Source organism: Syzygium oleosum, unplaced genomic scaffold (genome assembly GCF_021117445.2).
Source record: "Syzygium oleosum isolate NSW1041296 unplaced genomic scaffold, Sole_v2.1 Sole_v2.04, whole genome shotgun sequence".
NCBI lineage: Eukaryota > Viridiplantae > Streptophyta > Magnoliopsida > Myrtales > Myrtaceae > Syzygium > Syzygium oleosum.
In genome coordinates this window covers 6791786-6805434 of record NW_026607488.1, presented here as the reverse complement: position 1 = coordinate 6805434, position 13649 = coordinate 6791786, and the positions used below count along the sequence as shown (strand labels likewise).

Below are 13649 nucleotides of genomic sequence, written 5' to 3'. Positions count from 1 at the left end.
TCCAATTTTTTTTTTTTTGCACTATATTTTTGTCCAATTTTATATAATTTAATTCTATTCACTATTTGATTTTCTTGGGGCTTGCCCATCTCTCCTGCCTGAATGGACCACAAGAACAGTAACTTAAAGAAAATATCAATTGGAACATGAAATTTAAGGGATAATGACACAAACAGCCATTTAATGTAATCCCCGAATTTTTAATTTGTTCAGTGCAGTCCATAAACTTTAGCATAATGTTCAATGTGATCCCTGAATTTTTAATTTGTTCAATACGGTCCGTGGACATTGAATACATGTTCAATGTAGTCCCTGAACTATATGAAAATGTTCATTGTGACACAATGAACATTTTCATATAGTTCAGGAAGTAAATTGAACATGTACCAAAAATTCAGAGATGGCGTTGAACGAATTATTGCATATTGAGCTAAAGTTCATTAATCATATTAAACAAATTAAAAATTCGAGAATCACATTACACATTGAGCTAGAGTTCATGAACTATTTATATCATTTTTTCGAAAATTTTATGCGCATGGGTATGGTTACCCGTCGGCATCAAACAGTAAAAATTGTAGTCCTTTTGGACTCGTGACCCCGTCTTGGGTTTTAAATTATTACAACCTCTTTTCCGTCGTCGTAGTTGTCTCGGTAGCCTGGACGCATGTGGTACTCCTAAGACTTTGACCGATTTAGACGCCAAGTCGTCTGTTTGATTATTTGAAATATCTTATTTTGGACCTTTATTAGACCTGTTTGATGGTTTAAAGAAAACTAATCGAGCAATGGCTACTTTATACGTGGCGTGTCGGATGATCGGATAATGTAACTTATTGGCTCACTCTTTCGCATTGGGACGATTGTTCGCAGATTCATGAACCTATTATACGGCGGCCAATTTAGTCATAACCTTTCATATTTGACCAATTTAGTTCTAAACATTTTAACAAATTTTTTAATAAGATGTTTTCCGATCAATTTTGGCCGGAAATTGATGATGCGGTCGCCATCCGTATTACATGGTACGACGGTGCTGACGTGAATGATTTTTGGAAAAAATAAAATAAAATTTCTATTTTTCCTTTACTTTTCGTTCCTTTTTCCTTTTTCTTCCTATTTCCCTTTGCCGATTGGCGGGGCTTTAGCCATGGCCAGTGGAGGTTGCGAACCACAGGCAAGGAAAAGCTCAACGACAGGCAGAGGAAAAAAATAAAAATAAAATAAAAAGGAAAGAAAAGGAAAGAAAAAGAAAAGATTCGGAAAACTTATATGAAAAAATTACAAAAATCATCCACGCCGGCACTGATCGTTCACTGATCAGGTTACGTAGGACGATCGACGCTAACCGAATTGGCCGAAAAGATTACATTGGAAAATCGTCAAAAAGTTCATAACTGAATTGGCCAAATCAAAAAGTTTTATAACTGAATAGGCCGCCGTACACTAGGTTTACGACTTTTTGGACAATTTTCTCCTAACACACGTACGCATCACTACTTTAATGGTGTTTTTTTCAGGGGTGGTATGAGCATTAAAACGATCATGAAAAGTTAAATGGGAGTGAAAGTGGGTTGTCACTGGGAATTTGGGAGTGGGAGTAGGACTCCCACTTTCGTAGTGCATTGCTGCATTGGCGCAGATCTTGGGGTGGAGAAGCCGGTCAACCCTAAATGCACTCCCCAAGTCATTGCATAAGTCAACGGGCTTTGCTTAATTAAAGAATTAGTAACTATTCATTAGCAGAAAGGTCAGTCCAATCCAATATGTTCCGTACAATATACATAAGTCCCTCTCGTTACCTAACTCAAAGATTGTAACCTTATCCGGTCACCGATGCTCCGCCCCCTTATTTGATGTTTGACTTTTTTATATTTATCATTTGCAAGTAACCCGAGTCAACCGGCTGCTTGGTGAAATTACTCTTCTTCTTTTTCTAAGAAAAGTAAAATGGTCGAGACGAGTTATAACGTGTCGTTTGTATTTAAGCAATGTAATTGATATTAGAACCATGGGAGAAAATTGATAGGCCGCTCGCTCATTCGATTGTCCAATTTTCATAACGTGTTATGACCGTTTGTTAGCATCTCTGCTATAATTAATTTGACCGTTGTTAGCATCTCTGCTACAGATTGTCAAATTTTCATAAAAGCAAAGAATCATATAAAAAGCTTATATCTCCTATTAAAGTGAATGGTAACGGCCGAATATTCTCTTACGCACAAAAGGCGACTTAACAATAGATGTCGGAGTTCCTATGCTAATGCATGACTACCGCTGACTAAGGGAGATTCCAGGAAGTTGTCTCGTCTCGCAACAACAACGGAATATCCTCTTTTTCCCTATCGACGTACATACCCGACGCCTAAACCCCTTCGAATTTATTTTTTCGAAAGAAAAAAAAAACCCTCAAACTCGAACCGGAAAATCTCCTAGCCTTTTTTAGCACACACCTATATATTGTCCACCCGCAACAGAAAAAAAAAAAAAAAAAAGAAGAGCAGAAAACCATAACTCACTTTGGAATTTCCTCCCTAATTTAACCGCGGTCGCAACCAAGAATGGCAAAAACTCTCCGGCAAAGATGAACTCATATTCCTCCAAAAGGGTAAAAAAGAGAAAATGACACAAACAGTCTCTAAATTTTGGCTCAATATATAATTTGATCCCTGAACTTTTAATTTATTCAATGTGGTCCCTGAACTTTGGTCCATTGTTCAATGTGATCCATGAACTTTTAACCTGTTCAATGTCATCCCTGAACTGTTGGTACATGTTCAATTCAATCCCTGAACTATATGAAAATGTTTGAATATTGAACTAAAGTTCAAAAATCATATTAAATAAATTAAAAGTTCAATGATCAAATTGCACGCCGGGTCAAAATCGAGGACTGTTTGCGTCGTTATCATGATAAAAAAAAAAGAAAAAGGTAAGTGGGGAAGGAAGATGCCCGAGGACGAGGTGAATCCCATGGCAGACCGCTTTCGGCCGCCGATGGAAACTATAAACGCCCCACCTCCCCCGGAAGGTTGTCCCTCCCCCCAATAAAAATCGAAACTTTACCCGTCTCTCTCCTTGTCTCGGCACACCCGCCATCGAATTCTTCTCTCCGCCGCTCCCCGATCCCGGTCATCATTGCCGTCGTTACTGTCCCCGCAATATAATAAAAGCTTTCCGCCCGCCCCACCTCCACGCGCAATCACTCCTTTGGATCCCACCTTTCTTGCCATCACACTCCTTTGGCCCCCTTCGCTTCTCCCTGTCAGTCGCTTGTTTGCTGTGCCTGGTGGGTCGTCTCTGGGGGAGGTTTTGCAGCCATGCTGTGTAAGATGGTGACGGTGACCCGGAAGAAGAAGAGCGGGTCGGTCCCGGTTTACTTGAACGTGTACGATTTGACCCCGATGAACGGGTATGCCTACTGGCTTGGGCTTGGGGTGTATCACTCCGGTGTGCAAGGTAAAAGGTTTGAGCTTTGTTTGGGATTCGGTTCTCGTTCTGTGTTGGGTGTTTGGTTGGTTGGGGATATCGACGGGAAAGTGAGCTTGAAGGGTGAAATTGGGTTCTTGCGGGAAATTTGTGGGGTATTGAGTTTTGGCAGATTCGTGTTAGCTGAAAAAAAGAAGAAATGCTTTGGCTTTAGCAGCGACTGGTTCTTGTCGGTGCTTTTCATGATCTGAGGCGTGGTGGGAGAGGCGAAGGCAAATCGTGGTAGCTAGAGATTGGCGAAATTGTTCGTCTTCTTTTTGAGCAGCTAGCTAAGTGTAATTGAAGACATGTTTACTTACGATGATTTTTTATTAGTGCATTTTTGCATACCCTGTTGAATCATAGGCTGGAGTTGCGTTATGTTCAGATGTGTATCGTTGTATTTTGTTAGTACATTTTCGCATTCCCTGTTGAATCGTAGACTGGACTTGCATTTGCATACCTTGTTGAATCGTGGGCTGGAGTTGCATTGTGATTGACCGATGACAGAAGTTGAAGACGAGGACCTGAAATTGCTCTGCTCGGTTACCCTGGAAACTGGAAGGAAACGCAGTGTGAAGTGGTTGAATTTACTGAAGCAGTTGCTGCTGTTACCATTGACCCTGACCTAATTTAGCAGACTTGGTCTTTGGTTTCTCGGACTTTCTGATACTCTTGACTGGAGAGTTTAAGGACTAGTACAATGTCAAGCTTCGTTAGGTTGGATTAGTTGAGAGGGAGAAATTGGTTCGTACTGTTTGAAGTTAGAGTCAATCAATACTCTGATTAGCTTATTTCAATTTTCTTTTCCTTTCTTCATGGAGGATTGCATAGTATACTGCTTCTAACTTTCTGTGTTTAAGTGTACTTGAATGTCTATGAAGTTCCACTGTTTACAGTAAAGAATTCTCGTCTGTTGTGTTCCATTTGCAGTACACGGCGTTGAATATGGTTTTGGAGCACATGAACATGCAACAACAGGGATTTTTGAAGTTGAACCAAAGCGCTGTCCTGGTTTCACCTTCAGAAAATCAATTTTGATTGGAAGAACAGACTTAGGCCCGAGAGAAGTCCGCTCATTTATGGAGAAACTAGCTGAAGAGTACTCTGGAAACACGTACCATCTCATTACGAAGAATTGCAATCACTTCTGCAACGACGTGTGCATTAGATTGACAGGGAAACCGATCCCTCGTTGGGTCAATCGATTGGCTCGACTTGGTAAGATATGATACGGCTATTAATGTCATTTCATTGTCTGTCCTGCCAGCCATAGTTCTAGTTCCCTTGTATCCACTATAAAATGATAATATTTTACTCGTGATATCTTATAACTCACTTACTTACACATTGGAAAACATATGGTACTGAGATCTTAGACTGCAATGCAGTTTACTGAAATCCTTTTGCCACCATATGGAACTGGCAACCTTGCAAGCATCCAATCCCTAACACTTTTTTCATATTCCCCTGATTTCTGAAGTGCCACGAGTTTACTTGTCGATATATGGGACAATAGGATATCCATAGCAATTACTGTATTTACAGATCCACTAGCTGCCTAAGCTTTATTTTGCCGATTTCACAACTTTTCATTCAAATCATCGGCCTTAAAGGCATCGGAATGAGTATCATTAACTTCTTGTTGAAAACTAGGAAGTACAGCCTTGCTGTCACTTAGCTAGTATACCCTCTTTTAGTCGAGTCTTTACCATTCAGTAACTTCGCCATCTTTGTCACATGCTTCCTTTGCATGGTGACTGTTATGGAGTGCCTGACTTAGCCTATGGAATTCCCATCTTTGATGTATGAATTATCTTAATTACCACATCTACCATGCACAATCAAGCTATATTTGGTTCTTTATTTTATAGCTAAATGGAGAGAGAATATGAAATATTGCGGGTGAACAGATTATCTGAAAGTGCTCCTGGTAAATGCTTCATCTTTGACACTGAAATACCAATAGAAATGATGCTGTCTCCGTTTACTGACTAAGGGATCCGAACATGTTGAGGATCCCCATCTTGGAACTCCTTCTACACATCAGCCAATACGATTTCAAGAGACAAGATGTTTCTTGTTTTCTTTGTCATGTCAAATGCATTGTCTAAGTATCTGATTTGCATGGTGTTGAACCAATGAGGCTGATCTCTATGCCATGTTGTCATGGCTGATGGATGCCAAGTGACTCCATGTATGTTCTGAGACCATGTTTTGTTTAGACAGGGATAGAGATAGAGGATATTGGAAAAATTTTGTCTGATCTCATTGAATAGGGATCGAGATGTCTTTATCTTTGCTTGATTTTACCGTAGTATGACACAATCAAAAACATAACTGTGCTTTGGTTTATTTGAACGATTAGGTTTCTTCTGCAATTGCGTGCTTCCTGCTGGATTAAACGAGACAAAGGTTCGGCAAGTCAGATCGGAGGACCAAGTGATCCTTGAAGGAGAGAAGAAGAAACTGAGAAGCCAATCGAGCAGGTTCCCGTCTTCGAATCGTTCAACTGATATGCCATCATCTCGCCATCTGCGTTCTGCAAGCAAAAACAGTAGGCAGAGACACTGTCTTCCTCCAAATTCTTCTTTGATCCATTCTACTTCTTCGCCTGCAAATCTAACATTAAATCTTCAATAAGAGAAGCGTTCATAATCTAGGGCCTTAGAATCATCATCGCAAAAGGGAAAAGGGAAGATCGCAAAAAAATTTCTAATGAAGTTCTTCCCTGTCTCCCTTTATCCTGTTGTACCTGCTGATTCGTGCTTTAGGGTTGTGGACAAGCCGGTTCTATGACGGCTAAGGCATATTTTCCAGTGTAAAATGTTTTCCTTTTATCAGCTCATTTGATTGACAAGTGATCGAATGTTTCGTCGGTGAGGAATGATGTTCTTCCTTTTCCTTTTCCTGTACATTAATCATTATGCGAAACTTTGCTCCTATGAATCTCGGCTTGGATGTTTTGTCGTGAACATGATGGGTTCTGAGGATCAGCAGAATGTGGCATTCAGAGTAATTGAGGTATGCAGTCGGAGACATTCATAAGATGATTAGAGGGCCCAAATGTTCTCAAGCACTTCCATTGTCCAGGCTAAAAGTTGATGTACTGTGAGATAATGAATATGAAAGAATGAGACCGCTATATAACACTAATTGATGTGCCTCATTCTTCTGGCGAATCCATTCCCCTCTAAAGTCTAGTTTAGCAATCCAAAAGCTTTCACATCAAGCACTGGATACTTGTCATCAGATTGGCTGTCAATAGGAGCTCTTTTAGTTTTTATGTTTTTATTTTGTTCAGTTGAATCTCTTTCTTTAGGTTGTGTTTCTGCTCGTGGAGTTGCTTATTGGCCCTAATAATGGTGGTTGGAGACTTGCTCATATCACCGTTTTGGAAGTATTCAGACAGAGAACCTGATTGTAATGAAAGCTCATGATATTCCTGAACTTTATTCTTTATGTCGGGCACAAAACTTTAATCAGAAGTTTATATGTTAGCTCATCTTTTCGTACCGTGCATTGACTTTGTCCCCTAAATTTAGCAATTACACCCCTCTTTATGATGCCTAGCAATATGAAAATTGAAAAGTACAGATCACAAAAATCAAGATAATATATATCCCGAGCACAAGATATGCTAAGTTTGATGCTTGTTTGCAGAGCAGAGATGAAAATTCAGGTGGGTTATTCATGTACCATATGTTCGTGCGTACAAAGGTGGTCATTTGGCTTGATATCTAGCCTGATGTCGCCGCGTTCTGACAAATGAGTACTTGTAACGAACTTTAATATCTCTAGGATTACTCAGTACTTAGCATTCGCACGAGTTAACGTCGATTATGAATTCAGTAAGGCCACGACGCAGTTCTTTGATTACTGAATGTTTTCTGCTGCGAATCTATGGCCGCCAAACTTGATTTTTTTTGTGGCTGGCTCGACGATGAACTCATGGTCAGAGAGGCAAGAATCTAAACCGACGACCATCATTCTGGTCATACTTTTCACCCTTTCAAATCCTGGAAAGCGCAGTACCCAGAAGATCACCGGAAACTTACAAGTCACAATCACAATGTGATTGAACAAAAGGGTTCTGGCCATTAGTTCAAATTGTTGAAGAAGCTCGGCAGTAAGATCCTGGAAATTTGACACCTTGGAAATGTTCGAGCGAGCAAAAGTCGTCTTATTTTGACTGATTCAATCTGTACACACAGACTTTGCAGAGCACATAGTCCTTGACTTTTCAACCATGTGAACGGCTGCTTCATGGAAAATGAGGAGTGCATCAGCAGGATCTACGAGGAGGTACTCATGTTGCTGGTGGCTTCATTTTGTTTTGTCAATGAGTTGTGGTTGGACCTTGATTTTTAATGATAAAATTAGTTTCAACAACTCAAAAGTTCCGAGAAAATTACTCAACCAGTCCTAAACCTAATATACTCAATATTAATTTAATATAAACTTTTTAGTTTTGCCGATTTGATCGTAAGTATTTACGCAAAATTCAAATGTAGTCATTCCAGTCAATTTTCACTGGAAATCGCTGGCGTGACGGTCCAATCATTGACAACCATCCTGCGTGGCACACCGTTATATCAGCGATTTCCGACGAAAATCGACCGAAGTGACTAAATTTGAATTTTGCACAAAAGTTTAGGACTAAATTGGCAAAATTAAAATGTTTATGACTGAAATGACAACCGCACAGTAGGCTTATGACTGATTGGACAATTTCTTCGTGAAAATGAGAACTGCATCAATAGATCTAGAAGGAGGTACTTATGTTGCTTGAGGCTTCATTTTGTTTTGTCCATGAATTGTGGTTGGACCTTGATCTTTAATGATACAATTAGTTCCAACTACTCTTAAATGTTCTAAAATTCAGCCCATAGTTAAGGACATGCGGGGTCCTTTCAGACAGTGGTTTGTTGAGGTAATTGAGTAAAGGACAAGACTGTGTGGCATGGGATATTCTAATCATGTCTCCAAATTGGTTTCAACCCAACCATTAAAACATAGTTGGTAACATCTTTGGATACTTAAAACTTACTTGGGGAAGCACAAAACTTAACTATTTTATGACATTAGGTTGTTGGGGTCAATTAAAAAAAATTATTCGCTCAATGGAATAAGATATGAGAAACCCTAGAGAGATTTAGATTACAGGTTGGATTCCAACCAACACCAGACCCCATAGAGTCAATGAAAGGAAAACAGAAAGGTTCCCCCCACCCCACATCTTGATTTTCCAAAGTGGCTTTGCTTTTCTAACGTAAGTTCTTCCAGGGAAAGTGAACAACCATGCGATTTCTTTAGTGACCTTGACGTGACATCCTATCATGGGGCAAGAATCATATGCAGAGAAAGAGGACAAAGCAACCCCATGATTTGCACTAATTGGTAATCACATTGCATCATATATTTTTTTGCATCTCGGACAGGTTTTGGAACACCAACTTTGTTCACGAGGTAGTTGGAAATTAGTGGGTCGTGAACTGGAAGAACTCGACGCAGGATGCACTTTGACAAGATGCGTGGTCGAGGAGAGCTTGCAGGTGTGGAGCCCTGCACCGGTGTAACGTGGACGGAACAATTTGCGTATATTCGTAAAAATCAGCCGAGTTGAAGATTCAGATATATAAGATAAATTATATCGTGTATTCATATTAATATTTTTTTTATATACAACCAAAGGGAGTGTTGTGTCTTATTTGTGCGAGCAACATATGTCGATCATAGTATATAGACTTCATCAATTGTCGTGGTGATAGGAGCGGTTACTATAGTCGTTTTTCTTAATAAACTAGGGACACAAGTAAGGAGAATTGATTATTTGAAGATCTATAAAACACCATGCAAACCCTATAAATCGGTAATCCAAACTTTTGGCCTCCGTAGATAGCCCTGACCCAAAACAATTTGGACGCAATTTGTGATATTCGAATAGGCCCTCTATAAATAGCCTTGATCCAAAACAATTTGGATGCAATTTGTGATATTCGAATAGACGACAAGACCTGGAAATCCCTCGATGCCCCAATCAACTGCGCCTATTCGGAGGGATTTAGCCACTTTTTGCCTCAACTAAAGAAGGAAAAGTGGGGAAAAAGAAGAAGGAAGAAACAAAAGAGTGAATTGTTGAAGTGCAAAGCTTATGCAACATTAATTTCTCAAAAGCATTCATAATTCACCTAAACGTCCTAATGAAAGAGACTCCAATGGCCCTTTTATTCACTCATTCGATGGATTGAACCGAGGAAAAGATCCTCGGTTTCACCTCAACTCGCAGCAGGAACAATGAAGCATCTCCTATGTCTTGCAATCCAAGAAAATAATAAAGCGTCAACCTAAGAAAAAATCTTTGATTTCACTCAAGAAAAAGCAGATTTATTTATGTATTTCTGGTTTTGCTTTTGGTTCACGAGACTGACTGGTCCGGTCTGGTGGTCTTCGGAGAGGCCGAAGAATGACAGAGCCACGCGGTCAAACGGTCAACTTTTCAAACCCTTTTACCCAAACCCGACGCACCTCTCTCGCGGTTTCCGAGCCCCTTCCGATGCCGTTTTCGATCAGGTACCGCCCCGTCCGAGCTTTTCAACGTACCCGCAACTGGCACGGATCCCGAGACGCCGTCGTCCTATTCGACGGTCGAGATCGGTTTCGACCTCGACCGGACGTTGGGACGACGAAGGAAAGAGAGACAGAGGAGGAAAGAGGTGCTGTCTGCTTGCTGTCCTATCGCCAAATCAATGCCAGCCGAGCCGAGACAACCCAACCCCTAAAGCTACGCTACAAAAAAACAGGGAACCCACGATCACATGCATCGTGTCCTATATTCTGGTCGGAGAAATGAAAAGGATCTCTGCCTTTTTCCTCATCACACATCGATATCAAACGAAGAGACAACTCACGTTTTCACTAGACCCAGCATCGTTTGAAGAGTGGACAATACATTGTATAATACACTCGATACGATCCTAAATCTTTATCTTTGTGAACAATAACGCGAACCGTGTATGATTTGTCGTGGAGAAGGACGAAGAAATTTCTCGGGTGCGAACCCGGGAAAAAAAAATGACTTCAATCTCAGTTCTTCAATGGAATACCTATGAATTTACATGCCTATCTTCCTATATGTAATGAAATCTTACTTGGTGTTCCACAATGAAATAGAGCAAGCTTAGCTTGCGCTCATGAGAAATTTCGATGTTTACCGAATTCACGCGAAAGAGAGGGATTAAATTGCTCTCGCTAATGGAATGGAATCGAATTGGATCTGCATCATCTCTTCCAAGCGTAAACGAGCAACGAGAACCCGACGAACGGGCCGCTCAGCTCGTTCTCCTCCGTGCTCGCCCACTCCATGACCGAGGAGCTCCCGCCGGAGGACGCCGAAGACGATATCGAGGAGGAGGAGGAGCTCCTCGCGCTCCGCAACTTGCTCTTTCTCATCTTCCTCAGCTCGATCTCGTTCATCCCGAAGCTGCACGAAGGTTGCGACCACAGCAAGAGGTTGCTCACCGCATTAACACCGTCATCGCCACCTCCTCCTATCTCCTCATTATTGCTGAATTGCTTCTCGAACCTGAACATGAACACTGCATGAGAATCGCTAGCGTCCTCAAAGAGCCAATTGTACACGTCCCAGGAGACTTGGAAATTGACCCCATCGACTTCAACCCGCTCGTTCCCTCTGAATTTCCACTTCAACCTCTTTACTTGCAGAACCCTTCTTTTATCCACGTTGATGTACAGCTTCCCGTCGCCGTGCACGTTGCAGTCTATCGAGATCGCCCGGTTCTTGCCGCCGAACCTCGCGCTCGTCGCGTAGACCCGGTGGCCGAACAAGTGCTCTCTCCTCAAGAACAAGACTTGGCCTCTCTCCGCGGGCTTCCGGGCCTTAGTCTTGTTGTAAGCCGACTTCTCCGCGTCGCCCACGAGGAGCGCCATTTCGCCGTTGACGACCACCGCGATGTAGAACCCGGATGCGGGCTCTGGCCCGGACCCGAACTTGGCCCTCGCGAGGTCCCAAAAGATCCGGATGCTCGAGCTCGTCCCGGTCTTGTCGGCATCGAGCTTCCTGGAGCCGTGCTTCTTCCAAAACACCAAGGGCTTGATATGGAGCTGAAACGAGAATGTCGAGGACGAAGGCGAGAGAGGCGACGAATTGTAGTCCAAGAAACTGGAGCCGTGGTGGGAATGGAGGCTGAGGTGGAGGGAGCGGCCGAAGAGGGTCTTGGACCAGGTCAGGGAGAAGAGGCCGAGGCGGGTGTGGTAGAGGCAGGTGGTGAGGTTCGCGTTGTCGTTCCCCCCCGGCGGCCGCGGGGGCGGCGGGGGGAGCGGCGGGGGCGCCGCCGCCGCCGCCTCGGCGCGGAGGTTGTCGGCGGAGGGGGGCCGGAAGCAAGAGGGGAAGGGTGAGGAGTGGGTGGACATAACTTGGTGCGCTATGTTCTTTGTGGGGTTTTGGTGGTTTCGGTTTCTTCTGATATGGAGATGGAGAGCTTATTCTTCCCAAGGGGTTTTGGTGGAGATTATATATATATAAGGATGAGCTTGAATGTGTAAGAGAGAAAGAATAAAGAAGGGTTGGCATTCCAGAATGAGAGGGACGTAAATGAAAGAAAAATATGAAAGAGAAAAGTAAGAAAAATTGTTGGAGAAAATAAGGAAGAAGAGACTTTTCCAAGACACGCATATACGAAAAGGAGAGCGCAGACTTTTTGAATAGGGTGCGTGGTTCGTTCGTTTCATTTTCATTGTATTTTATTGTGCTTTTCTACATTTTTCTTTTGTGGGCTGCAAATGACATTTCCTTTCAATTTCTCTAGATAGTCACTTAGTCAGCACTAACGTAGTTGCCATGAAAATGTATACAAAAAAGTCCATGGTAACAACTCAAAAGTGGTACGGCGACAAACGGAAGGTAACACGAGCATACCAAACGCACGTCTCCGAAGAGATAGATCGTTAAAATCTACATCTATCTGTTGAACCAAGCCGAACCTAGAAATAACTGGGTTTCGCATTATTATGACGTTCAACATAAAAAAGTACAAGTTCTCAAATTACATACTCACCGAATTCCCTTGACTTAAACACTTCATAAATGAAAAAAAACTTGAAAAAAAAATGTTCTTGATGAAAACCCAACAGGCTTGAAGGCCCCTAAGAAGGGCCACTTGCGGAAGTAGGCTCTAGCCAGACCAGTTGCAAATGTATGTGTGGTTCTTGGCTGTACTCCATATGCATATCGTTCGTGGTTTCTATCTGTAAATTGGGCAGGGTGGTGGTGGTGTCTGCAAAAGTTTGGAGTTTCTGCACGATTTTCCTGTTCCTTTTCGTACCGACCCATGATAAAAATCTTGCTTTTTGACTGCGTTTGACGTGCTCGTTGCGGTGTTTTCAACCTTTCTGGAGGAATATTCAGTTTGCGGAGAAGGAAAGAATCATCTTTGCGAGAGACAGTGGGAACTTCTTTACCTTCTACACGCGGAAAACGTAGCTGTGTGGAATTCACAGAGTATTATCTTTCGTTAGGTATACAGGTCATGCACGTTTGGTTAGCGTGGATATCCGTACTTCGGTGATTACCTAGAACGTACCGTATTCGTTCAAGGGAAAAACTAGTGAGGTAGAATGAAAATCAACAAAATTTCGATAATTCCGAAACAATTTTTCTTACTTGTTATGATGCACGGTGACTTATTATTGAAATGTAATCGACTTACCAGATCATATCATAGTTCTGTAGATAATAAGAAATCCATTAAGGGATAGATTGTGTGTGGATAATTCTAAAACTATATACGTCCTACTTTTCATTTAATACACACTATTCATAAATATAGTTATGTTTACTGGGATAGGGCAAGCTGACAGATTCTCCGCATCATAAAACATCTAAAATTAGGTATTTGTGAATACCCAAAATTCTTGGTGAAAAAGAAATCATTTCGGATAAGGATGGCGGTTTGGCTTTGTCTTTGAGCTAATCTCCCTAATTCTACAAACTTCATGCCCATGTAATTATCAATAAAACTAGGGATGCATTTGCCTTATTGGATTCACATCAAACATGGCAGGTGACTTTATCCAGGATACGTCTCTCTCTGTCTCCTCTTTTGGGTTGGGAACCACGGTCCAATTTCAGTTCAAACATGGCATGTGTGTCACGAATGTGG

At 41.8% G+C, this 13649-nt stretch overlaps 2 protein-coding genes across 2 annotated transcripts; one reads left to right on the top strand and one right to left on the bottom strand.

The window, feature by feature from the left end:
* The first annotated feature begins 3021 nt into the window (after window positions 1-3021).
* On the top strand, window positions 3022-6413 carry LOC115674309 (deSI-like protein At4g17486). The gene is made up of 3 exons (XM_030596668.2): window positions 3022-3459; window positions 4402-4689; window positions 5837-6413. Exons 1-3 carry the CDS (start codon window positions 3321-3323, stop codon window positions 6109-6111), a joined length of 702 nt encoding a protein of 233 aa, XP_030452528.1. The 5' UTR covers window positions 3022-3320; the 3' UTR covers window positions 6112-6413.
* Window positions 6414-10543: 4130 nt separating this feature from the next.
* On the bottom strand, window positions 10544-12060 carry LOC115674312 (uncharacterized). The gene has a single exon (XM_056310843.1). The coding sequence runs from the start codon at window positions 11899-11901 to the stop codon at window positions 10750-10752; it is 1152 nt and encodes a 383-aa protein (XP_056166818.1). The 5' UTR covers window positions 11902-12060; the 3' UTR covers window positions 10544-10749.
* Between the last annotated feature and the right edge of the window lie 1589 nt (window positions 12061-13649).